General features: G+C 40.5%; 3 protein-coding genes across 3 annotated transcripts; 2 read left to right on the forward strand and 1 right to left on the reverse strand.

Moving 5' to 3' along the window:
* The first annotated feature begins 236 nt into the window (after window positions 1–236).
* On the forward strand, window positions 237–5,411 carry sdr16c5b (short chain dehydrogenase/reductase family 16C, member 5b). The gene is made up of 6 exons (XM_089130866.1): window positions 237–774; window positions 1,373–1,504; window positions 1,642–1,741; window positions 4,130–4,274; window positions 4,379–4,504; window positions 4,943–5,411. Exons 1-6 carry the CDS (start codon window positions 454–456, stop codon window positions 5,037–5,039), a joined length of 921 nt encoding a protein of 306 aa, XP_088986992.1. The 5' UTR covers window positions 237–453; the 3' UTR covers window positions 5,040–5,411.
* Window positions 5,412–6,728: 1,317 nt separating this feature from the next.
* Window positions 6,729–10,419, reverse strand: chchd7 (coiled-coil-helix-coiled-coil-helix domain containing 7). The gene is made up of 4 exons (XM_039673092.2): window positions 10,276–10,419; window positions 8,997–9,107; window positions 8,492–8,590; window positions 6,729–7,169 (listed from the first exon to the last, which is right to left on the reverse strand). Exons 2-4 carry the CDS (start codon window positions 9,054–9,056, stop codon window positions 7,065–7,067), a joined length of 264 nt encoding a protein of 87 aa, XP_039529026.1. The 5' UTR covers window positions 9,057–9,107; window positions 10,276–10,419; the 3' UTR covers window positions 6,729–7,064.
* A 162-nt stretch (window positions 10,420–10,581) lies between these two features.
* Window positions 10,582–23,582, forward strand: plag1 (pleiomorphic adenoma gene 1). The gene is made up of 3 exons (XM_039673089.2): window positions 10,582–10,842; window positions 15,789–16,115; window positions 20,930–23,582. Exons 2-3 carry the CDS (start codon window positions 15,892–15,894, stop codon window positions 21,864–21,866), a joined length of 1,161 nt encoding a protein of 386 aa, XP_039529023.2. The 5' UTR covers window positions 10,582–10,842; window positions 15,789–15,891; the 3' UTR covers window positions 21,867–23,582.
* The last annotated feature ends 690 nt before the right edge of the window (window positions 23,583–24,272 follow it).

Raw genomic sequence — 24,272 nt, forward strand, 5'->3', positions numbered from 1 at the left:
AAATAAAGTGTTCCTAAAAGATCGCATGTCCAAGATAAGGGCGTCTTCATGTTTGTGTAGCCTGTTCTGAGCTCCACTTATTAATTTCCCAGCATTATGAAATGAGCTTCACGATTTATGAAGATATTGGAGGCTAATGATGAAGGCGAGCAGAGACTCCTCAAGCGCGCGCGTCGTGAGGGCGGTTCGCGGGCGTCAAACGGTTAACCCGAGGCCACGCCCCCTACATCCCGTTAGACTGAACTTTGTGTTCGGTAAACACGGAGCGATAACCGGACACCGGAGCGAAGGTCGAGGACACACACACACATATAGACACACACTCGGGCAGAGGCGAGATGCGGTGTCAGTGACGGCTGAGGCGAGACTCGACAGGGCTGAGAGCCGAGAGAGGATTACTGAATAAAGTTGATTGTTTAACCCTTTCGCCTCCAGGATCTATTCGCCATCATCATGAACTTCCTCCTGGAGACGCTCCAGGTGCTCTTCTTGTCGCTGTTCTTCACGTTAGAAGCGCTGGTTCGGTTGTTTGTCCCGGTTCGGCGGAAGAGCGTGTCCGGGGAGCTGGTGCTCGTGACCGGCGCGGGCGGCGGGATCGGGCGGCTCATGGCGCTGGAGTTCGCGCGCCTGGACGCGCGCCTGGTCCTGTGGGACATCAACGAGGACGCGCTCAAAGAGACCGCGCGCGCGATAAAAGAAGAGGTCGGGGCGCGCGCGTACACGTACACCTGCGACTGCAGCGAGCGCGAGGAGGTGTACAGGACCGCGAGCCAGGTGCTGTTTTATTATGTTTTTTTAAATGTATTGAATGTCATTCATATAAAATAATATAAAACATAGACTACAACAAATAGGAAAAGAAAATATACAGTGTAATTTAGAGAAAAGAGAAATCATTTGAAATCGTCATATCACATTGAGACCATTTTGCTTTACTATTTTTCAACCCAAGAAGTACGTCAATATCATTGGCTATCTCTCTGAAACAACACTGCCATTTCCTTTAGCCCATTTTTGTTTATATTTATGGTATTTTCCCATTGAAATCTTTGTCTATTAAAATAAAGAAATGGGTCCAGGTGTAATATGCACTTTGTCACGGTGACGTGTAGAGGTCAGGACACGCGCACGCGCACGCGCACGCGATCTTGTAACGACCATAAACATCATGATTTCTACTCTCTTTCTTTCACTCATACCGTTTATTTTCAGTAGTTACACTTTAAATGTCTTTTTTACACAACTTTGACTTGTTTCAGCTCATTCATCAGTAGGCTAATGCTAAAAAAAATAACACTTAAAACTTGAAGTAAACATTTTTAACAGGCTAATACGAAGTGTAACTGACGACTCGTTCCGTTTGATTATGAAGGTGAAGCGTGAGGTCGGCGACGTCACGATATTGATCAACAATGCAGGAATTGTTACTGGGAAGAAGTTCATGGACTCTCCGGATGCACTGGTGGAGAAAACCATGGAGGTCAACAGCCTAGCACACTTCTGGGTGGGTATCTATCTATCTATCTATCTATCTATCTATCTATCTATCTATCTATCTATCTATCTATCTATCTGTCTGTCTGTCTGTCTGTCTGTCTGTCTATCTGTCTCTGCTCATGATATGCTGTCTCTCCTCCTCAGATGTATAAGGCGTTCCTGCCTGCTATGATTGCTGGTAATCGAGGTCATCTGGTCAGTATAGCGAGTTCTGCTGGACTCACCGGAGTCAATGGACTGGCAGGTACAGTAGATCTTTACAGTTTTTTTATTCGCTTTGGTACTATTTTCACAAGTAAGGTGTATATTTTCAAAACTCTTAGTACAAAAACCCAAACTGATCACACTTGTAACGCAGCTCGTCATTCTTTCAAAACCTGATGTAATGCTTTCAGTCAGTTGCACATGTTTTCAGTCCACATAATCATTATTTCAAACACAAGATTATTGTAATATGTAATGAGAACATTTGGTTTAATCACTGAAACACAACAATATGATCTTCTTTCAGTTTAGTACTTTTAACAATCAGTTCATCCAACAGCAAACAATGCGAGATACATGTTTCAAATCGGCCTTAGAAGTGCTGAAATGAATATGCTACAGTACTTTAAAAGACACAGTTTTACTGTAACATTAGGCAATACACTTACAGTACCCAACATTTACATAATCTATAATTTCCAAATATCCATCATATATGTAATCAAGTTACTGTAAGGATCAAGACATCCCCTACAATCATTTAGGCAAATTACTGTATAGTTTTTATTTTTCAGATATAATTGTAACATATGTATACTATAATCAAATGTAACTAAATGAGAACAAAACATAACATTTAGTGCACACATTACAGTAAATTACTGTAATTTGGATCAAGCCTGTGAGCATTTGGCCATAGATTCTTGTCCACATCACAATGAATGTTACAGTATATAGTGGCCAATTGTGGTTACCACTATGTGAAATCAATTAGCTATTACGAGTATTCATCAGGTGTGGTTACATGTAATTTAAATATTCATGCAAACACACATTTTTTTTTTCTGTAGTTCTTGCTGTAAAATCCATATACTGTATATTGCTGAAATGAAAATATATAGGTTTACCAAATGATTAATTGATTAATCATTACAGTAAGATCTGTTGGATTAAATAATAGACAAAAGTATTACAGTTTTTTTTTATTTGCTTTGGTACTATTTTCACAAGTAAGGTGTACATTTTCAAAACTCTTAGTGCTTAAATCACAACAGATCATCAAAAGTGCACTTTTTTCAAACATTTCATCATGTTTCCAACTGTGTTAGTACAATTCACACAATCACAAAGTATCCTTTTCACAACACAAAATAAGTGTTTCATCCACATTATTGTTTCATTCACAGTATCAAACTTTTGATTTGCATCTCTTTTTGTTCAGTTTAACACTTTTGTCTATTATTTAATCCAACAGATCTTAATGATTAATCAATTAATCATTTGGTAAACCTATAGATTTTCATTTCAGCAATATACAGTATATGGATTTTGAGAACTACAGAAATAAAATGTGTGTTTGTATAAATATTTACAGTAAATTACATGTAACCACACATGATGAATACTCGTTATAGCTAATTGATTTCACATAGTGGTAACCACAATTGGCCACTATATACAGTAATGTGTGCACTAAATGTTATGTTTTGTTCTCATTTACTGTAGTTACATTTCATTATAGAAAGTATACATATGTTACAATTATATCTGAAAAATAAAAACTATAATTTGCCTAAATGATTGTAGGGGATGTCTTGATCCTTACAGTAACTTGATTACATATATGATGGATATTTGGAAATTATAGATTATGTAAATTTTGGGTACTGTAAGTGTATTGCCTAATGTTACAGTAAAACTGTGTCTTTTAAAGTACTGTAGCATATTCATTTCAGCACTTCTACGGCCGATTTGAAACATGTATCTTGCATTGGTTGCTGTTGGATGAACTGATTGTTAAAAGTACTAAACTGAAAGAAGATCATATTGTTGTGTTTCAGTGATTAAACCAAATGTTCTCATTACATATTACAATAATCTTGTGTTTGAAATAATGATTATGTGGACTGAAAACATGTCCAACTGACTGAAAGCATTACATCAGGTTTTGAAAGAATGACGAGCTGCGTTACAAGTGTGATCAGTTTGGGTTTTTGTACTAAGAGTTTTGAAAATATACACCTTACTTGTGAAAATAGTACCAAAGCGAATAAAAAAAAAAGTGTTAAACTGAACAAAAAGAGATGCAAATCAAAAGTTTGATACTGTGAATGAAACAATAATGTAGATGAAACACTTATTTTGTGTTGTGAAAAGGATACTTTGCGATTGTGTGAATTGTACTAACACAGTTGGAAACATGATGAAATGTTTGACAAAAGTGCACTTTTGATGATCTGTTGTGCATCTAAGAGTTTAAATTAGCACTAATACTAATTAAACAAATTAGCACTAAGAGTTTTGAAAATGTACACCTTACTTGTGAAAATAGTACCAAAGCAAATAAAAAAAACTGTAATATCAACACTACACTAATATCTCTCAGATATCCTCAGATTACTGTGAGTGTGAGTGTGTGTGTCGTCAGATTACTGCGCGAGTAAGTTTGCGGCGGTGGGGTTTGCGGAGTCGATGGCGCTGGAGCTGCTGGCGTTGGGTTATGACGGAGTGAAGACCACCATCGTCTGCCCGTTCTTCATCAACACCGGCATGTTCAACGGCGTCAACATTAAGTAAGAAGTGTGTGTGTGTGTGTGATGGGGTCGGGTTAGTGGAAGGGTAGAGAAAATACAGTTTACAGTATAAAAACCCTTACGTGTGTGTGTGTGTGTTGCAGATTTCCCAGACTCATGCCTGTTCTTGAGCCGGATTACGCGTGCAGGAAGATTGTGGACGCGGTCCGCCGGGATCAGGTTTATCTCTACATGCCTCGAGTCATTTACGTCATCATCGCTCTGAGGAAGTGAGTGCCGAGGATCTCGCTCTAGAAAACACACTTACACACGTTTATATGCACATTTTGAGATATCACATAAAGGCCAAGAGGTTCATAAATGTTCATCAAAAAATAGTTTTTTACACCATTTCCTCACTTTACACGGAATATCAATGAATATTAATGAATCATGAAATTATACTCTATATATGAAACTAAAACCAGCAAGCCTCTTTCTTACAGTAAGTTTTAACGAGCGAGTCATTCAACCGATTCATTCGAGAACGAAGCAATTGTCCGTCTTTATGAATGAGTCACTAAATCGAATCGATTCGCTCGAAGACTCACAACAGTTCGTCTGAAAATGTTTCATATGTAAAATTCTAAATTGTATTTTTCTAAACTATTATTCTCGTCGGTCGATGTGCTTGTGTGTGTAACGGCTGCTTTTCCTCCGTCACACAGTTTTCTCCCCACTAAGATCGGTGTGCTGTTGGGCAAATACCTGGGGGTGTTCAGCTTCATGGCTCAGTTCAAAGGTCATGGGCAAAAGAGCGACTAATTTCCACCATGAGAGGAACCGGGAATCAACTAATGAAGAAAGAGAGAGAGAGAAGGAATATTTACACATTAAACATGCATGAAGAAATAGATGTTTAAAACTGACCCATACTGTGACCAATCTGCACTTCTGTTTCATCCGATATGAAGAAGTTTCGTTTTAATAATATCAACGTTTTGCCTCTTTAACCGTTTGCACTTAATTTGCACCCAAGAAGCCATTTCTGATTGTAGAGTTTAACTATTATAGATGGTGATTATTTTTTAAATATCTTTTAACTATGTTTTTTAATGACTTACTTAATGATTGTATAATGGAAGTGGTTGATTCTGTGTAGTATTGTGGCTCTTACTAATAAATCTGTCAATTATAGTATAGTTCTTCTTCTTAAAAATCTACACTTTTATGAAGACATATATCAGCTCCACAGAAGAACTAAAACATTCACATGATTTATGAAATGTGTGTTAGAGATGGCGCTTCGTGAAGATCCGAACACTTTGCGAATCATTTGTTTCGAACCAGTGAATCGGGGCGCGATTCAAACTGCCCAGTCACGTGATTCCAGTAAACGAGTCTGCGTGAACCCATGAACAAATATGACTTTTTTTTTAACCTAATCTCGGATCGGTTTTATACATTTGTAGACATTTAATGTCACATTTTCATTATAAAAACTTAGGAGTTCTAGTTATTAAGTCTCTTACTGCTCAACAAAACAAGCTCTACAAGACGTAGAGAAACGTCATATTTAATGGTATTAGTTAATCGCATTTTGATGACCGCTTCAATGAAACATTGCTGGTTTGTTAAAGGCGTTTTTCTATATATTTTGACCGAGTTTTTGTTGCATTTACACTGATCTGATCAGCAGAGGTCGCCAGCGAGAGCCGCTTCAGTGAATCATTTAGCGAATCAACTGATTCAATTGATTCAAAAGCTTCGTTTCCCCCGTCACTGCACATCTAGTGCAAGAACAGTAAATGAGCTGCTATAAGCAGTGGAACTCTGCCTAACTCTACCTTAAAGTCTATAATACATATATATATATATATATATTATATATAAACATTTTTAGTTTATACATGTAACTAAATATTCAGGCTAGACATGTAAAGTTGTACACAGAAATATCTTATAGGCATTAGAAATTTCATGTCTGAAAAATGAGAAAATTCAAGTGTGACTCCCTTTATCCTATAGGGTCAATTCTTAAACGTCTTTAGAAATATAATATTTCTAACGGTTAAATGTCCGCTGTTTGTGTGGGCAGTGCGCATGCGCCCCCATGTGGACACCACTGATGACGACTGAAAACTGAAATTAAACAAAACTTTATATAGGTTCACATCGACCTCCAAAAGAACACACGCTTTATATATTAAAGCTTTTATTTGTTCATTTAAATGCAAAAAGTTGTATATTGTCAATTAACTATGAATTATAAATAATTATAATTCATATAATATAAATATAGCAAATTAAAACATAAATATAACAAATTAAAAGGCAAGACAGGCAATTCTTGTTTGCCAATAAACAGCGAGATACGGGGGCGTGGCTAAATTGCGTCAGACTTACATCCCTTTGCTCGCAGCTGATTGGTCCAGACCACAACAGAAAGCCACATTTTAACACATAATAACAGGCAGTGTCATTGTATTTCAAACATGGTATTTTTGAGACAAGTAGGAGAATTCCCAGGTTACAAGTTGTAATTACGACTCCACGAGAACGCTTACGGGAATTAATCCGCTGTAAACTGCTGAACGTGGACACTTAGCCACCATCAACATCATGCATTTCTCAGAACAACGCATCAATGAAAAGCTTTTAATGAAATCAATTTGACACAACACACACTCCTACTCAAAATACGTTCAAGTTTGAATGACTGAAAAAACGGAGGGTCTGATGATGTCAGGAGACAGTCTGATGATGTCAGCGGAGGGTCTGATGATGTCAGGAGACAGTCTGATGATGTCAGGAGACAGTCTGATGATGTCAGGAGACGGTCTGATGATGTCAGTAGGGTTTTCCTCCGAGTGCTGAGAGGATCTGGTCCCGTTCCTCTGCGTTCGGCATGTCGGGTTTGACTCCGTCTCTCCGGCGCTGAAGCATCACTGTGTGCTGAGACCGGGAGAGATCGCGTTTATTCTCCAGAACAAACACTCACGCACTTCTTCATACATAATTAATTCATTTATTTTTATTTACAGTAAATGAAATGCAAATACTATATAGATCGATGTTTTTTTTTTTTATATTTTAGGGGATTTTATGGTGCTAAATTATATTTATGCCATAGTTATAATGCATTATATTAATCCCTTTTTGAGTATAGACATGAAAATGAAATCTCCAATTTAGACTTGGAGCACAGACTGAAGAAGTGTGGTCCCTTTTTAAAGACTGCTGGCAGATTATTGCTGAAGTGAAAATACGTACACAAAAAAAATAAATAAAATAAAATTGGACCAAAAATGCACATAAATACTATTTTCACTTTTTATAGAAAATACAAAACTAAAACTGCAAAAACAAGCCATAAATCTAAACAAATTGTGTTTCAAATATGAGGTTGATATCTCAGTAAATGAGTGTTTGAGTGCAGTACCGAACGCGTCCACTAGAGGAAAATACTATCTCATTAATTTCCAATGCGTCATTTTTAAACACAAAGAGTTCAAGTTCATCTACTTTTTTCAGGAGCATTTGACCTTTACCAAGAGTCCAATCCAAGGAATTAAAAAAAACCTTATTTATTTATTCTTAATGACAAAGATCAGCATGTTTGATGTAGCATGGCATGTAATCGCGGTATACTGAGCGTTTCTAACGTGCGTGTGATTAGCGTGACCTTCAGATACTCCAAGAGATGACATCATCATGAAGACTTTCAGAATAAGAAAATGCTCAGTAACGTTAGTTTGACGCCCATGGCATGTGATATGATACGGTTATAAAACATTAAACCAAACCTACGCCCTAGCATGCTAGGCACATGTTAGCATACACGTTCGGCACATCTCTACAGAACACGGCGGTGAAATGGTTAATTAAGCCAGAGTGTGTGTACAACATTAGTGTGTGTTACGATAGTCGGATTATGCGGTTTGACTACACGCTCCTCACCGTCCAATCATCAGTCGCCGTCTCTAATGACATGCATGATGTCACGGCACCTTTATTTATGCTTTACAGAGAGAACAGGAGAATAATGCAACAAAGTTTGTTTCCAGAAGAAAATAACGTCACAGTCCAGTTTAAGCAAGTTCAGGGATGCTTCATTTTATTGTAAAAAACGTATATATTTAGTGTATATAAAAACGGTGATGTCATCGTCCAGCTCAGATCAGTTCTCATATAATGATGTCAATACAGGAGATCAGTAATATTGCTGAATATGAAGAAGTGTTGAGTTTGTGTGGATGAATGTGGGCCAAACTCACCCAGTACTTCCTGCAGTTCTTATACCTCATGAAGTACGCAGAACAGCGGCTCTTATCGTAGCCGTACGCATCCATGCAGCGCTGAGACCCGTCGCTCTCCTACAACACAACACAGACAGCAACAGGTTCAGCTCAGATCGGCACACGTGGGTGACGCGCCGTGTTTCTGTTAGCTTATCCAGTACAGTGCGGACGAGATGCTAGATACACAGGTTTATAACCTCATTTTCCTTGCATGCACATTAAGACAATGAGATTTTATTGAAGAACACTTGTTTCACATGTTAATGCACTTTAAAAACCGAATGTCAAGATGCGACGCTTGATTTGTTTTATATTTGCTCATTGCGCCCTCTTGTGGACACAGGAGACAATACAGCACTGCTATCCTCTAACTAACACACAGATTGCCTTTAGAAGTAGACTATAATTCAAATTTAGCAAATATTTAAGAAAAAAATTCGATTTTCGGTATAGTAGAGATGTTGTGTGTTGTGGGACTGACCTCGATGCACGGGTTACTGTCCTCGTTACGAACCTTCCTAGCGCTCGATCGTCCGGCCATCCTTCAGCATCAGTGATCAGAACCAGCGCTCGACTTCAGCATCAGTGATCGCTGTCAGAGACGGAAGATCAAATTATGAGGATAACACCGTTTCAATTAAAACACACTGTTGTTGTTGACAAATATGAGGAGGAAAATAACACTTGCAGATTAAACATTCATTTATGTGAAAAATCAATATCTAAAAAAGGAATGTGATCACTTCAAATAATCCAATTAGTTTAAAAAGTTTCTCATTTATTAGCTAGTCTAGTCTATTATTTTTTACCTGATCTCGGATCAGTTTTATAAATTGAATGACGCATTTGTATTTTAAAAAGGAATATTTGTCCTTAAAAGTCTTTTAAAGTTTTAAACAAGCTCTCTATAATATCAACAAAACAAAACTGCATTTTGCATAAGAAAAACTAGTTTTCAAAATCTTGATAAATAGCGAAGCATGACATAGGCAAAAAAAAAATTGCAATTATTTTGACGTGTGTGATTTCTAGCCTTTTTAAAATGCAAATGCAACAATCTTATATGAAAACGGTGTCTATTACTTGTGCTTTTACTTTCATTTTAATTATAGGCTGCAGTTCTCACACAGACCACTAGGAGAAACCCTGAGTCTGGACAAAACGTGGCCACTAAAGAAGGTCAAATACTCTTCAAGATCATATCATCTACGTTCAAGATCATTCCTGAACATTTCCTGAAGGAAACCAGAATGCGAGGATGTTCAAAAAGTCATAATCAAGTTTATCCGACACTAGCGAACATTTTACAATTAATATTATATTAAACCAACAACGCAAATAGGCTCCTATTAAAAATTACATATTAAACCTTCCAAATATATTTATTATATTTATTGACTGCGGTAACTAATGTATTTTTGCATAGTTAAAAAGTATAAGATGACGTAAAGTATTGACACGGTAATTTAAACGGCATTTATACTTTACGTCACAACGTAAAGAGAACGAATCCAGATCTCCACGCCTCAGAATTAAAAACCATAACGAGCACTTCGTCGTACTTTAAATCGCTTCAAAACAAACCGTAATCTCATTCAAACTAGCTCAAAATAACGAGACCGGCGATTTAGCCCAGCTTAATGTAACGCAACGTATAAGTTAACTTCTAATGAATTACAATAAAAAGCAACACGCTGTGTAGCAAAACACAAGCTGTGTTTGTCACTGAAAACTGTAAGTTTAACGTCGCAAATACTTACATTTTTGTCGCACAAGAACACTCAACCTTCCCTCATATCATGTCAGAGACGCACGTAACGTCTGTCACAACAACACAACGCAGCCTAACTATTGTAGGTGATTGACAGGCGTCAACGACCAATCAAACTGCAGGACGGAAAGCGTCACCGGTAACGGTCGCGTGAACTGTCACCTCTTCCATCCAATGGGATTCGGGAGATATCTGTTATACACGCCTATTAATAAAACAGATATTTACACGAAGTGGCAGCGATTGACAGAACCACCGACGAGTCCTAAATTTGAGATTTTCTGAAGGGGAAAATCAGTGGCGGTGAAATCTGAAAATGACAGTTTGTTACACAAATCACGAGCGCGAGGGAGGAGGGCGTTTCGGTGGGCGTGGCCTGAGCTGGGGTTGGTTGCATCGCAGCGCATATACACAATGGCTGCTGGAAAGAGGGGAAAGCAAACAATTTTTAGGCCCGCCGCGTCTAGCAAAAAATATGAGAAAAAAATTATTAAAAATCCGGGAAATAGTTGAAAGTCAAGAAAAACACCCTAGAAAGGATGTTAACGCTCCTACGGTGAGTTTTACGCATATTAAGAAAATTGTTACGGCGTTCTTTAATTAAAATATCGGGGTTATTCAAATTATGAGAGAGGGGAGAGCAAGAGGGGGGGGAAAGTTTTGTGTTAATCAGCGCAGAGTCTGAAACTGAAGAGAACAGCAATGAACGACTCAATTATACAGAAGATCGAACATTATTCTGGTGTTTGTTTCTGTCAAGTCACTATGCGCGCGGACGAGTGTCAATAAACAGAGAAGTGGTTGTAAAAAGTTGCAAAAAGTTTTTGAAACATTACTTTTCTCTGGGAATAATAGCGACGGGATAGCGTGGCGAACTCACGCGCGTGTTTAAACGCTAAAAAGTGCGCGCCGCGCGAAACTTCTGACAGGATTTGTGATACAAGGACCTTTCCGTGTTTAATAAACACGCGGTTTAATTTCGACACCGTTTACAGAGTTCGCAGTGTGTGAGTCGCGGTCAGTGTGTTTGTTGACTATATTAGGGGTGTCATTGAGTCACTATAGCGAGAGAAGCTGCTTGTCAATATCGCAAACAACCAAAATGGTGGGAGAAGGACTAACTAATTATTATGAGATGCTCTGAGAGAAAGTCCCTCTGTGATCTGGATGCGATTGGGGGATCATAAACATCAAAGCACATAATGATGATTTAATGAGTTTTGATTGACACTGGGAGGTCAGACTCAGTCATATATACAGTTGTTAGTTGATATTGGTGCGTTTCTGCAGGATCTTAGCGCAGATTTATAGCTTATAATCAATAGTTTCATATGCTCGTGCATGTGATGATGATGGCGCTCGTGCGGCATTCATGATCGAACTGTTAAAATCGGGAAAAAGTCTATTTTTATTGTGCAGTTGTTAAAAAGTTTATTTGATCTTGTGTGTGTGTGTGTGAGTATTTCTATAGTGGCCCTGTATGTTGTATTTTATGATTCGCATCTCATCTGCGGGAGCTATTGCTCCTCCACCCCCCGATGCTCTTGTTTGAGGCTCCGAGCTGACGGGGTCACCGGGTTTACCGGGTTTACCGCGCGGTTGTTGCGGATGTTCTTTTTCTGTTGCTGCGAGTATTAGAAAGTTCGCACAGAACACGTCAGAGGTTTCCCGCGCAGAACCGGTGTCGCAGAAAGAGATTTAGCGTTATAACAGCCTCATATCGCACACTTAGACCTCATAATGCTTTTTCATTTCGGGGGGTTGTCTAAACGGTGAAATGATGTTGGACTGCGTAATGAAATCACTGTAAATAATAGAAGAATAAGTCGGTAAATTTCATGAAGGCTATTTTACAGGTGGTTCACCTGTATTTTGAATAATTTATTGTGTACTACTATTATTTACTTGATAATAATTACAGAAGGCTTTATGTTCCGTTCCGTGTTTGCTTTGTAAATAAGATTTAGTGCAGCAATGACATTGAAGATAGTTCATCAAAGTAGATTGTTTTTATGTTTTTTGCTTAATTTTCGATGAGAACCAAATGTTTTATTTGGTATAATTTAAAACTGTTCAATCACAATTTAATCAGATTGCTATTGAATTATTTCTTATAGCCTATAGAGATGCATCAAAAATATGTGTAAATAAATGATGAAATTCTGCAGACATTAGTCAGTTTGATTTTGCCAAAGAGACCTAAAATGCAAAATGGTATATAAATATATTTTATTTTTGTTGTTTTTACATAACTGTACTCCAATCCAGAAATGTGTTTAGTATATAAGAATGTTTTGGGGAAAGTTTTTAAAAAATTTTTCTAGTTTATAAATATATAGTAATTTAAGCTAAATTCATAAACTGTATAATATATCTCTTCATTTCTTTTATAATTATTACTGTTTTCCTTGCTTTTAATTCGTGATTATTATAATTACTTTCTGAAATAGCACTTTGTATTGCCAAAGTGTATGAAATGTCCTATATAAATAAACTTGCCTTGCCTTAAATATATTAGCCATTTAATTAGCATAGTAAGCATTACCAAAATTGAAATACTACAATGTTGATGCCATTTAAATAATTTTACATATTTTTATGAATCATAGGAATGAAAGAGATTATTAGATGTTAGAAGGCATATGAGAATAAATTAATAAGAATAACTTGGTTTAAACATTTGTATTTATTCATTTATTTTTGTTAATTCATTTATTTATTTTTTTAAGAATGTTTAAATATTTACAGAGTCGTTAGGTAATATAGTGCCTAATCCAGCATGATACAGTTATAAAGGAAAAGTGTGAGACAAAACATTTATTCTGGCTGGAATTAAACATTAAACACTACAGCTTTAAATTGGCATTTGCCCTTTGACTTTTCATTGCCAATATTCAGCTGGAATAGGAAAGACGCCACACGAAATGAATTGTGTAAAGTGAGGGGTTTGTATAGCATTAAAAACGTCTCAAACTATTGTGAGGTAATTTTATACATTCATAAAGTGAATGCAATCCTAAGGTGTTGTAAAAGCCAAGTTGCGATCAGTCAGAAACAGTGCTGAGGTTATTAAAGAGTTACTAGATTCTGAGGGGTCGAAGATGACAAAGGTGTGCTAAAAACGGAACGTTTTTCTCGTACAGACAAGTCAAAACGATCACGGATCTATGAAAACGATTAAAAACACTGTATTCTGCTGCCAGGCCAGTAGATGGCAATGTCACAGTGTAAATTAAGACTTGAAAACATTGTCGTGTAAACGGCCCCTGAAGGCGGGCATACACTGTGCGATTTTTTCGTCCGATTTTGAGCTGGCTTTGTCGTGCATCGTTTGTCGTGCAGCGCTCGTGCAGTTTACAGAGAGAAACGAGAGGTGATTAACCTCTCACGGTCGGATTCATTTCTGGCATGTCATAAATTTTGGGTCGCTCCTCGTGACTATATCGCACAGTTGAAGCAAAGCTACACTGTTAGACCTTACCAGGTTTTTTACAGTAAAATACTGGCAACACTGTTGCCAGTAATTTACCGTAAAAATGCACTGAAACTCAAGTTAACTAAAAAATACAACTTATTAGTTTTAGTGCATTTTTACAACACGGTTGCCAGTAAATTACTGTAAAAATGCACTGAAACTCAAGTTAACTAAAAAATACAACTTATTAGTTTTAGTGCATTTTTACAACACTGTTGCCAGTAAATTACTGTAAAAATGCACTGAAACTCAAGTTAACTAAAAAATACAACTTATTCGTTTTAGTGCATTTTTACAACACTGTTGCCAGTAATTTACTGTAAAAATGCACTAAAACTCAAGTTAACTAAAAAATACAACTTATTAGTTTTAGTGCATTTTTACAGTAAACTTTACTGTAAAAAACCTGGTAAGGTCTAACAGTTTACGAACCGATTGCCCTAAACTCAGTGTTTTTTCCCTCACTGCACCTTCGCGAAAACAGAAGTTTAACCATTTCATCTGGAACAAAAATAAAATTAAAATAAAAACGAAAAGAGGGAGATCTTTAAGTTCTGCAGTTCAAACGAGCTACAAATTACTGTTGCTTACCTCCAGTTCGTGTTGCAAAATGGATAATATTACCCACGTCTTCCAAGCCACCTGCGATGTGACGCCTCTGTTAATTATTTTGTTAAAGAATGTTTTTGAAATAAACCTGTTTTTAATTTTCATTGACGATTAATTATTGCAATGTTCGGACATATTATAGACTGTTAATAGTTATTTTATATGCCTATAATTCATTGTAATCGACCTAAATGTTTTAGACAGTTTTTAATGAGGAGTAAGATTATGTAATATTTTATTATCCTCACAGCACATTGGTTATGTGCTGTTAAAAGATTGCGTGGCAAATTAATTATAATAGCGGATCAATTTAATAATAAAGTTAGCCTATTGGCCTCCCCTAATAATGATAATACAATAATAGTAATAATTTAATGCATAAATTGGAAATGCTAAATCATCTTGATATTGGTAGCAGATGCTTGTTTTGACAATATCTCTGGATACATTTTTATTTATTTATTTATTTAATATGGACATAACAACAGCATTGGACAAACCAGATGCATTGTTTTTTAGTGTTATAGCAAAACTGCTAATTTACAACATATCGTCTATACATATATCGTCTATAGGCGCTGGTTGTATTATTTCTTATACTGCGATGCTTATAAAAGTTTTCTCTTACATACATATCGTCTATAGGTGCAATCCAGGGGGTTATCGCAGATATTACACGTATAGTGTGAGCAGTGAAGTCGCAGCTCGACGATCGGACCGTACAGTGTGAGCACATAAATCCTGAACTTTGGCTTTGCATCGCATGCGATTTACTCGCTGAGTGTGAGTAGGTACCTTGCTGAAATCACACAGACATCGCACAGTGTATGCTCGCCTTTAGGGATTTTTTTTAATGCTAATGCATGTTACGTGTTCACTCTAGAGTTTCTTTGCATAGTGATATCGCCATCTACTGGCCCGGAGACAGAATAACAGCATTTTTAACAGTTCTCGCGGGGCTCATTTGGACAATGTTGTCTTCTGTACGCGGAAAACTGAAAGGAAAAACTTTTAGTACATTTAGTAGTAAGTTTTAGTACATCGTTGTCATGTAAACATATGCTAAAAGAATGAGATCAAAAACGGGCTACTAGCAATGTGTTCATTCATGCTAGCAATGTGCTAATCCATGCTAAAACATGCTAGCAATATGTTAATTCCAGCTAGAAACTTGTTAGCAAAGTGCTATTTCATGCTAAAAACATACTAGCAATGTGATAATCAACCGTGGAAAAACATGTTAGCTAGACTGAATAAAACCTTAAAAGTTGTGTCATCAAACTTGACTAGTTTTAGCTAATGTATATATACTAAATTGTAAGCTATTGTTATCATATGGGGTTTTGGCTTCAGAAAAAGCTCTAAAATATCTAAAGAGTCTTTTAAGATGTTTGTTTTTGTTGCTCTCGATTTCTCAGGGCCTTGCGTCTCTGCTGTGTTGACGATTGGGGCTTTTACGCGCTCTCTGCGCCGGGACGTATCGCTCGTGTCCAACGCATGGCTTGCTGTCGCTAGGTTGCCATGGCAACAGTATCTCCCAACGACGCGGCAGAACACTGTCGAGCGAGGAAGAGGAGAGTAGAGGGGAAAGCGAGGAAGAACTTCTCCTGTCAGTTGTGCGAGAAGGCCTTCAACAGCTTGGAGAAGCTGAAGGTACACTCGTACTCCCACACGGGGGAAAGGCCGTATCGCTGCACACACACCGACTGCACCAAGGCCTTCGTCTCCAAGTATAAACTCCTACGGTAGGTACTTGTATTGTAACAAACAATCGAATGCCCATTATAGGTCTCTGAATTACAGCTCATTTCATTTCCCTCGAAACACCAGCGATTTCAAAGTGTGTTTTTGAGACTGTCTTTGGTTCACTGCAGTTTTAAGGAGGAAATACTCAGCAATGCTGTCCACTTATCAACTTACACATGGTGTGTGTTACAGCGGATGAAACACACCACATACACACATAAACAACCGTAAAAACCGGATTTTCGCAACAGGGCAACTTTATAAAACAATACACTGCGTTAGATTAAACTGAGAAGGGTCGTAGCACTTGCATATTGTTGTCCTGTTAGTTTAACTGCTTCTATTGTTCTCATTTGTAAGTCGCTTTGGATAAAAGCAAATGTAATTAGCTCTTTTGTTCGTCTGTGTATTTAAATCCTGTCTTTATTCAGCTCTTTGTCCTCAATATTAAGGTGTTGTGAAGTCCGTTTCCCTGAGTGTTGCTGTGTATTTTTGAATTAAACATTGTTTCCTTGGATTATTCCTAGGGTTGGGTATCGAGAATCGAGTATCGATTGGAACCGGGACTAACTTTTCGTTTTTCCCGGAATCGTTCAAAAGTGAAAATTTCGATTCCTATTTTCGATATTCACAGTCCGCCGAGCGGAAGAAGAAACCGCTGAACAACACCAACGAAGAAGCGTCTACCGGAAGTGTTGGCATAACCGCGCGAGTCAAACATGAGTAGCTTACGTCGGCGGTCCAAAGTGTGGCTTCACTTTTCTAAAAATTAACGAAATCTCGGCAAAATGCAAAATTTGTGACAAAAGGAGTATTTTTACAGAAGGAGTATTTCCTTCAGAAAGGCCGTTGGTTAGCAAGGTTAGCTAAACTTTTTTGACCCTGCCTCTTCAAAGAATCGGAATCGAGAATCGTTAGGAACCGGAATCGAAACCAGGAATCGGAATCAGAATCGTTCAAATTCAAATGATACCCAACCCTAATTATTCCTGTCGTGCTCTTCTTTAGATATAACAGCCCATTACCCAAAACACAGAACCAAATACAGTATTTTTGCTGCATTTCTTTTGTTCCTCCCTCCTCTTCCATCACCATGAACCCTCCTGCTTTTCCCCTGTTGAGCCTGGAGCAGAAAGACACTAACTAACTCCCTGGACACCAGACACACTCTCCCGACCACTCGCTCGCTCAGGACACGCCTCCATGGGAGTGGTCCTCGTGACAACTCGCCGCATTCGTGACTCCAGTCCCAGTGCAGACTCAGAGCCCAGTCAGCCTTCCCCTGTGCCCAGAGTTTCTTGTTTGCATGACACGTGGACTCAATGAATCCTTATCTTGAGCAAAATAAGCAAGTTGACATTCAGTACAACCTGTATATTTAATTTAAATACATACAGTGCGCATGTGCGTACGTGCTCCAGTACGTAAGAACGAGCCAATGATTGAATTCGTAAATAAAGCAAAATAACTGTTCTTAATTATAGCAAGACATCTAGCATTAATTCAATCTCAAACAGATTAATTAAAAGTAGTTATTACTCCCTTACGTGCGTGACATCATTGAACAACCAATTTGCGTCAATACAGTTGTGGGAAACATTCGTGACTAGATGGTGGTCTTCTTCAACGATCCATCGTACTATGGTAGTGAAGCACCGAGTTACGGCGTTGTACGGGGAACGCACCCCAGGCCCATGTTGTCTACGCACCCTGTGATCACTCCCAGCCTCCCTTCTCTCACCTCCTCTACCAAAGCCAGTCAGTTCCCCAAAACCTGTCACCGCTGTTTTCTGTTAGTCCCTCGGCTCATGCTCAGTTCAAAATGGTGGTGGATCCGTTTGGAGTTCCCAGCTCCATCTCTCTCTGTCTCCAGCCACTGAGCCCTGGACTCCACCTTGGGCCTCCAACCCTTCAATTCCACCTTGGATCAATGCTCCCTCGTCTCGATCAGGGTCACTCCTCCCACTGGCTCCTTCGTTCCTCCATCTTCACCTTGGTCAGGCGTCACACTGTTTCCAGCATGGGATTCCTGGGCTCCGGCTATGCCTCAGCCCTCCATCCCCTCCAGCCGTTGTCCTGGTTGCTCTTACTCCACCATGGTCTTCCAGGTCCCCGTCTCTGCCTCTGTCCCGAGAGACGTCAACTCCACCTTGGCCCTCCAGACCTGCACTGTCACCCTGGATCTGTGTCTCCTTGGCTCCGTTTGGGTCTCTACCACAGCCGGCTCCATCACAGGAGATTGTATCCCTGGCCCCTCATCCTAGGCCTCCACCATGGCTACCCCCTCCTGCGACCTTGCCTTGAATCATCTTGCTGGCTTCCTGCTCTTGTCTCCTCCTGGTCCTGGCTCCTCCTGCTCCTGCCTACTCCTGTCCCTGGTTACTAGTGCTTCTGGCTTCTCCTCTTGGCTACTCCTGCTTCTGGGTTCTCTTGTTTCTGACTCCTTCTGCTCCTGGCTGCTCCTGCTCCAGACTTGTCCTGCTCCTGACTGCTACTCCTCCTGGCTCCTCCTGCCTCCTTCTGCTCCTGACTCAAGCTCCTGGCTCCTTCTGCTCCTGGCTACTCCTGCGCCTGGCTGCTACTCCTCCTGGTTCCTTCTACTCCTTGCTCCCCCTGCTCCTAGCTACTCCTGCTCCTGGCTGCTACTCCTCCTGGTTCCTTCTGATCCTTACTACTCCTGCTCCTGGCTGCTACTCCTCCTGGCTCCTACTTTTCCTGACTCCTCCGTCTCCTAACTCCTGCTCCTGGCTCCTTCTACTCCTGACTCCTCCTGCTCCTGGCTCTTCCTGCACCTGGCTCCTTCTGCTCCTGGCTGCTCCTGCTCCAGACTTGTCCTGCTCCTGACTGCTACTCCTCCTGGCTCCTCCTGCCTCCTTCTGCTCCTGACTCAAGCTCCTGGCTCCTTCTGCTCCTGGCTACTCCTGCGCCTGGCTGCTACTCCTCCTGGTTCCTTCTACTCCTTGCTCCCCCTGCTCCTAGCTACTCCTGCTCCTGGCTGCTACTCCTCCTGGTTCCTTCTGATCCTTACTACTCCTGCTCCTGGCTGCTACTCCTCCTGGCTCCTACTTTTCCTGACTCCTCCGTCTCCTAACTCCTCCTGCTCCTGGCTCCTTCTACTCCTGACTCCTCCTGCTCCTGGCTCCTTCTGCTCCTGACTCCTCCTGCTCCTTGCTCCCCATGCTCCTGGCTACTCCTGCTCCTTGCTCCTTCTGCTCCTGTCTCCTGCTCCTGGCTACTCCTGCTCCTGGCTCCTCCTCCTCCTGACTCCTCCTGCTCCTGACTCCTCCTGCTCCTGGATCCTTCTACTCCTGACTCCTCCTGCTCCTGGCTCCTTCTGCTCCTGACTCCTACTCCTGGCTCCTCCTGGCTCCTTCTGCTCCTGACTCCTCCTGCTCCTGGCTACTCCTGCTCCTCCTGCTCCTGGCTCCTTCTGCTCCTGACTCCTGCTCCTGGCTACTCCTGCTCCTGGCTGCTACTCCTGCTCCTGGCTCCTCCTCCTGACTTCTCCTGCTCTTGACTCCTCCTGCTCCTGGCTCCTCCTCCTCCTGCTCCTGACTCCTCCTGCTCCTGGCTCCTCCTGCTCCTGGCTCCTCCTGCTCCTGACTCCTGCTCCTGACTCCTGCTCCTGGCTACTCCTGCTTCTGGCTACTCCTACTCCTGGCTGCTACTCCTGCTCTTAGCTCCTCCTCCTCCTGACTCCTTATGCTCATGGCTCCTCCTGCTGGCAACTCCTGCTCCTGGCTCCTCCTGCTCTTAGCTCCTCCTGCCCCTGACTCCTCCTTCTCCTAGCTCCTTCTGCTCCTGGCTACTCCTGCTCTTACCTCCATTTTCATTTAGTTTTCATTTTGTTTAAGTTATGTTCCTGTTTGCTTGTGCACCCTGTCATTTGACTAGTATCCTGTATGTTTGATTAAGTTAGTTCTTTGTTCGATGTAATCAATGTTAAGCTGTTGTGAAGTCTTTTTCATAATATGAAAATAGTATGTAGTATGTTCTTCGTAAAATCTAAACACATTTTCGAAGACTCAATTTCATTAGTGGCTTTTGCACCAGAAGAACCTTTTCATAGTTCCTGGAACTATTGGCTGAAATACCTGGATTTTGGCATGAACACACCACAGAAACTAGAAACAATTTTAGTTCTATGAACTCCTTTTGGAGAAACTAATTTAGTAAATATATTGGCTAATCTGTGTTTTTACACAGCTTTTTAGAAAAATGGCGAGTGATGGACAGTGTATCAGTGTACACTTAAGTCACTGGTAGTTCCTATAGTGCTTGTTTAGACCCAACTCTAGAGAAGGAGAAAAAGCTGTGTAAAAACACAGATTAGCCAATACATTTACTCCAGAAACTAACTCTATGAACATGTGAAACAGTGATAGATGCGCCTCTTAACCTTTACGCTGAGAAGAAAGTCCAATGCAACTATCAATCACACGGCAAACACTAATAACTTTTCCAATACTGTCTACTTTCTTTGTCTAACAGATCGTAAACTAATGAACACAGAGAATGTGAGCACTGTGAGCTCAGGCTCTGGCGTTCTCAGCGCCGTCAAAATAAAAGTCACAACAACAAGTGCATCTTGCGTCAATTCAGAGTTCCTACTGGCGGTGCGAATGTAACCAGGAAAATGTTCCCAAGGGAACCATTAGTTCTCGGAAACCACCCTGGTGGCTAGGTTAGGTGAACGATGAAGTAAGTTCCTAGAACTACCCGGTGCGAAAGCCCCTATTATATGACATTTGGTCATCAAAAGAAATAGCTCCTTGTATGCTCAGTGTACGCTAATGCATATTTGTGTCCATAGGCACACGGCCACACACTCGCCAGAAAAGACCCACAAGTGCAGCTACTGCGAGAAGATGTTCCACCGCAAAGACCACCTGAAGAACCACCTCCACACACACGACCCCAACAAGGAGGCTTTCAGCTGCACCGAATGCGGCAAGAGCTACAACACCAAACTTGGCTTTCGAAGGCACCAAGCCCTTCACGCTGCTCACCGTGGAGACCTCACCTGCCAGGTGTGTCTGCAGTCGTACCCGAGCACTCCCCTGCTGCTGGAACACCTGCGCGGGCATGCTGGGAAAAGCGCTACGGCGACTAAAGAGAAGCGACATCAGTGCGATCAATGCGAACGGCGCTTTTACACCCGTAAGGACGTGCGACGCCACCTGGTGGTGCATACGGGACGCAAGGACTTTCTGTGCCAGTATTGCGCTCAGCGATTCGGCCGTAAGGACCATCTTACCCGCCATGTTAAGAAAAGCCACGCTCATGAGCTGCTAAGGGTGAAGGCGGAGCCTGTCGATTTAATGGAGTCTCAATCCTCACCAGCATCCGGGCCACTCACGCTACGATATCCACTTGGTCATGCTTCTTACTCGCCAACTCCGCCGCTAAGGGCGGAGCTCGAAAGCTATCTCCTCGAGCTACAGGCTGAAGATACACCCAAGCTGAGCGCTTCCGCCACGGTGACTGGAGAGACGACGTCGTCCCTGGACTTTCTGTCCCCACTGTTCAATTTCCTGCCTTACAGCCAGGGGGCGGGGCCTACTTTGGGAGTGGCTTACAACCAAGAGGAGGGGCTTCTGTCCACGCCCATCCAAGACACACCGGAGCCTCTTAGCCTTCTTCACACAATCTCACACTCGCAAAGCAATGCACTCGCTCCCAGTTACACACACCCACCATCTCTGAATACAACCACCACCCTGCCTCGCTTCCACCAAGCCTTCCAGTAGCCCAAATGCATTCACAAACAAACAAAGTGCACTTTTTATCATCAACTTAGCTCTTAATCAAGTTCGGACAAGCACACAGCGCATTTTAAAGGAAAGTAGAGATGCTGCGATATGAACATTTTGGCCGATACTGATAACTCGTTATATTTGATAACCGATATATCGGCCGATAAATCGAAATCATTTTTGAGAACACGATACCAACGTCCCAAACAAACAATTATAATGTTCTCATAAAAACGTTATGTAGCCGATATGACGCACATGTTGCGCGTAACTATATTTTCCTTTTTTGAAGTGAGTCCAGTCATACTTCAAGCAATTCAAAACCATCATGTTGAACAGTGAAGCGTCTCGGCTGACGGAAATAATTCCATTATTTAACATATCCGGCTTTAACATATCGGTCACATTTTCTTATTAGGCCGTTAACGATAGCATAAAAATCGTCTGATACCGAAATGGTGGCCGATATATCGTGCATTCCTAAAGGAAAGTCTTGAGGACAGTCTGCTCATTCGAGAGATTTCGATATTACTCGTTTTATGTTCTAGAGGAGTTTACTGTAACTGAATGTTAAGAAGCAGAGCTCAGATTGCCGTGACGTTTAGCTCTCAAAATGGCGACTTAGACAGTGCATAGTTTTAAATAATCCTCTCATTATTAACACTAGCGCTGTCGAAGTTCCATCAAAGCTAAAAGATCATTGATCGAATGTTGTTTCCATGTCTTTGTTCGTTGTGTGGCTCATGAACTGTTGGGTACTGATCTACCAGCGTTTTAGTGACCATGTCACAACTATTTACAGCCAAAGGCAACCAAAACCTTCATAGCTATAGAGAGGAAGGCTCATCTCGTTATGTTTTTTTGTTTTTTGATGGCTGTTTGCCTTCATGCTGCTGCTCGTTGTAAGGGCCTCAAAGGACACCAGCGCAGGAATGCTTCACAATTCACACCAACAAAGGGAAAGAAGGACGAAGAAACACACACACACACACACTTACTTTATTCAACCTCATCCAGCCGAATGCTGGCTGTTGCACTGATCAAGGCTAACGATGAACCAGTTTTTGCTGTCTCGGCTTATAAAACTCCAAAATACAATCTGTGACATCACCTTGACTTCTCTCTGAACATAAGCTGAAGATTTGGTCTCTAAATCAAATGAAGGTTTTCCGCATTGACTGCGATTTTGCAAAAGTCATCCGTTTTCAGTGAGAGCTGGCGATTCGAGGCGACACGAGGGACTCGACTTTATGCAAACGGCCAGTGACGCAATGTGTCGGCTACTCACGGGAGTCCGCGCAGATATGATGTGATCGGTCACATGATCTGTCCCAGAATGCAGCAGTTGAGTAGGAATGCCTCGGTATGAATGCCTCAGTCAAAATGGTTGAGATTCACTACTCTAGAGACCAGTGTTGGGGCTAAAGCTCTTTATCAGATTACTTTTTTAAAGTAACAAGTAGCGCATTACTTTTGCATGTAAAACTCTCTCGGCCCTATCATACGACAGGCGCGACGCGAGACTTTTTTGCTAGTTTCAGCCCAACGCACTTTTCATTTTCACGTCCAGCGTCACGTTGTTTAAATAGCAAATGCATTTTGAGGAACTGAAATAGAACTGAAATTGCTCTAAAGTCAAAGGCACAATATTTTTTTTTGTTATTTAAAGGAGTAGTTCACTTTTAAAAAAAACTTTTGCTGATAATTTACTCACCCCCGTGTCATCCAAGATGTCCATGTCTTTCTTTCTTCAGTCGAAAAGAAATTAAGGTTTTTGATGAAAACATTCCAGGATTTTCTCCATATAATGGACTTCAATGGGAACCAAACGGTTCAAGGTCTAAAAGACAATGAATTAAATGAATTCATTCAAAATGAATTAATCTTTTTTCGTGTCATTTGGTTCATTCAACTAACGAAAAATGAACGAGTTGACTCTGGGAAAGATTTGTTCATTTTGATGAACGAGTTTGAACAGGAGAGTCACGAACGCGCATCACAGAACAGAGCAATGCGAGCATTTGAGCTTATAAAACTTAAACTTTATTATTTATTTTTTAAATGAGCGATCGTTTCGCTTGATAAGACCCTCATTCACCGTCTGGAATCGTTTAAAGACATTTGAACAGTTTGCACTGAAACTGTCTTTTGGACCTTAAACCGTTTGGTTCCCATTGAAGTCCATTATATGGAGAAAATCCTGGAATGTTTTCATCAAAAACCTTCATTTCTTTTCGACTGAAGAAAGAAAGACATGGACATCTCGGATGACACGGGGGCAGGTAAATTATCAGCAAAAGTTTTTTTAAAAGTGAACTACTCCTTTAAAGCGTGTTAGTAATATGAGCCTATAGGCGGGTCCAGAACGCACGTACACTGCTTATTACACACACTTTGTCC

Source organism: Pimephales promelas, chromosome 1 (assembly GCF_988280905.1).
Source record: "Pimephales promelas chromosome 1, fPimPro1.hap1.1, whole genome shotgun sequence".
NCBI classification, from domain to species: domain Eukaryota; kingdom Metazoa; phylum Chordata; class Actinopteri; order Cypriniformes; family Leuciscidae; genus Pimephales; species Pimephales promelas.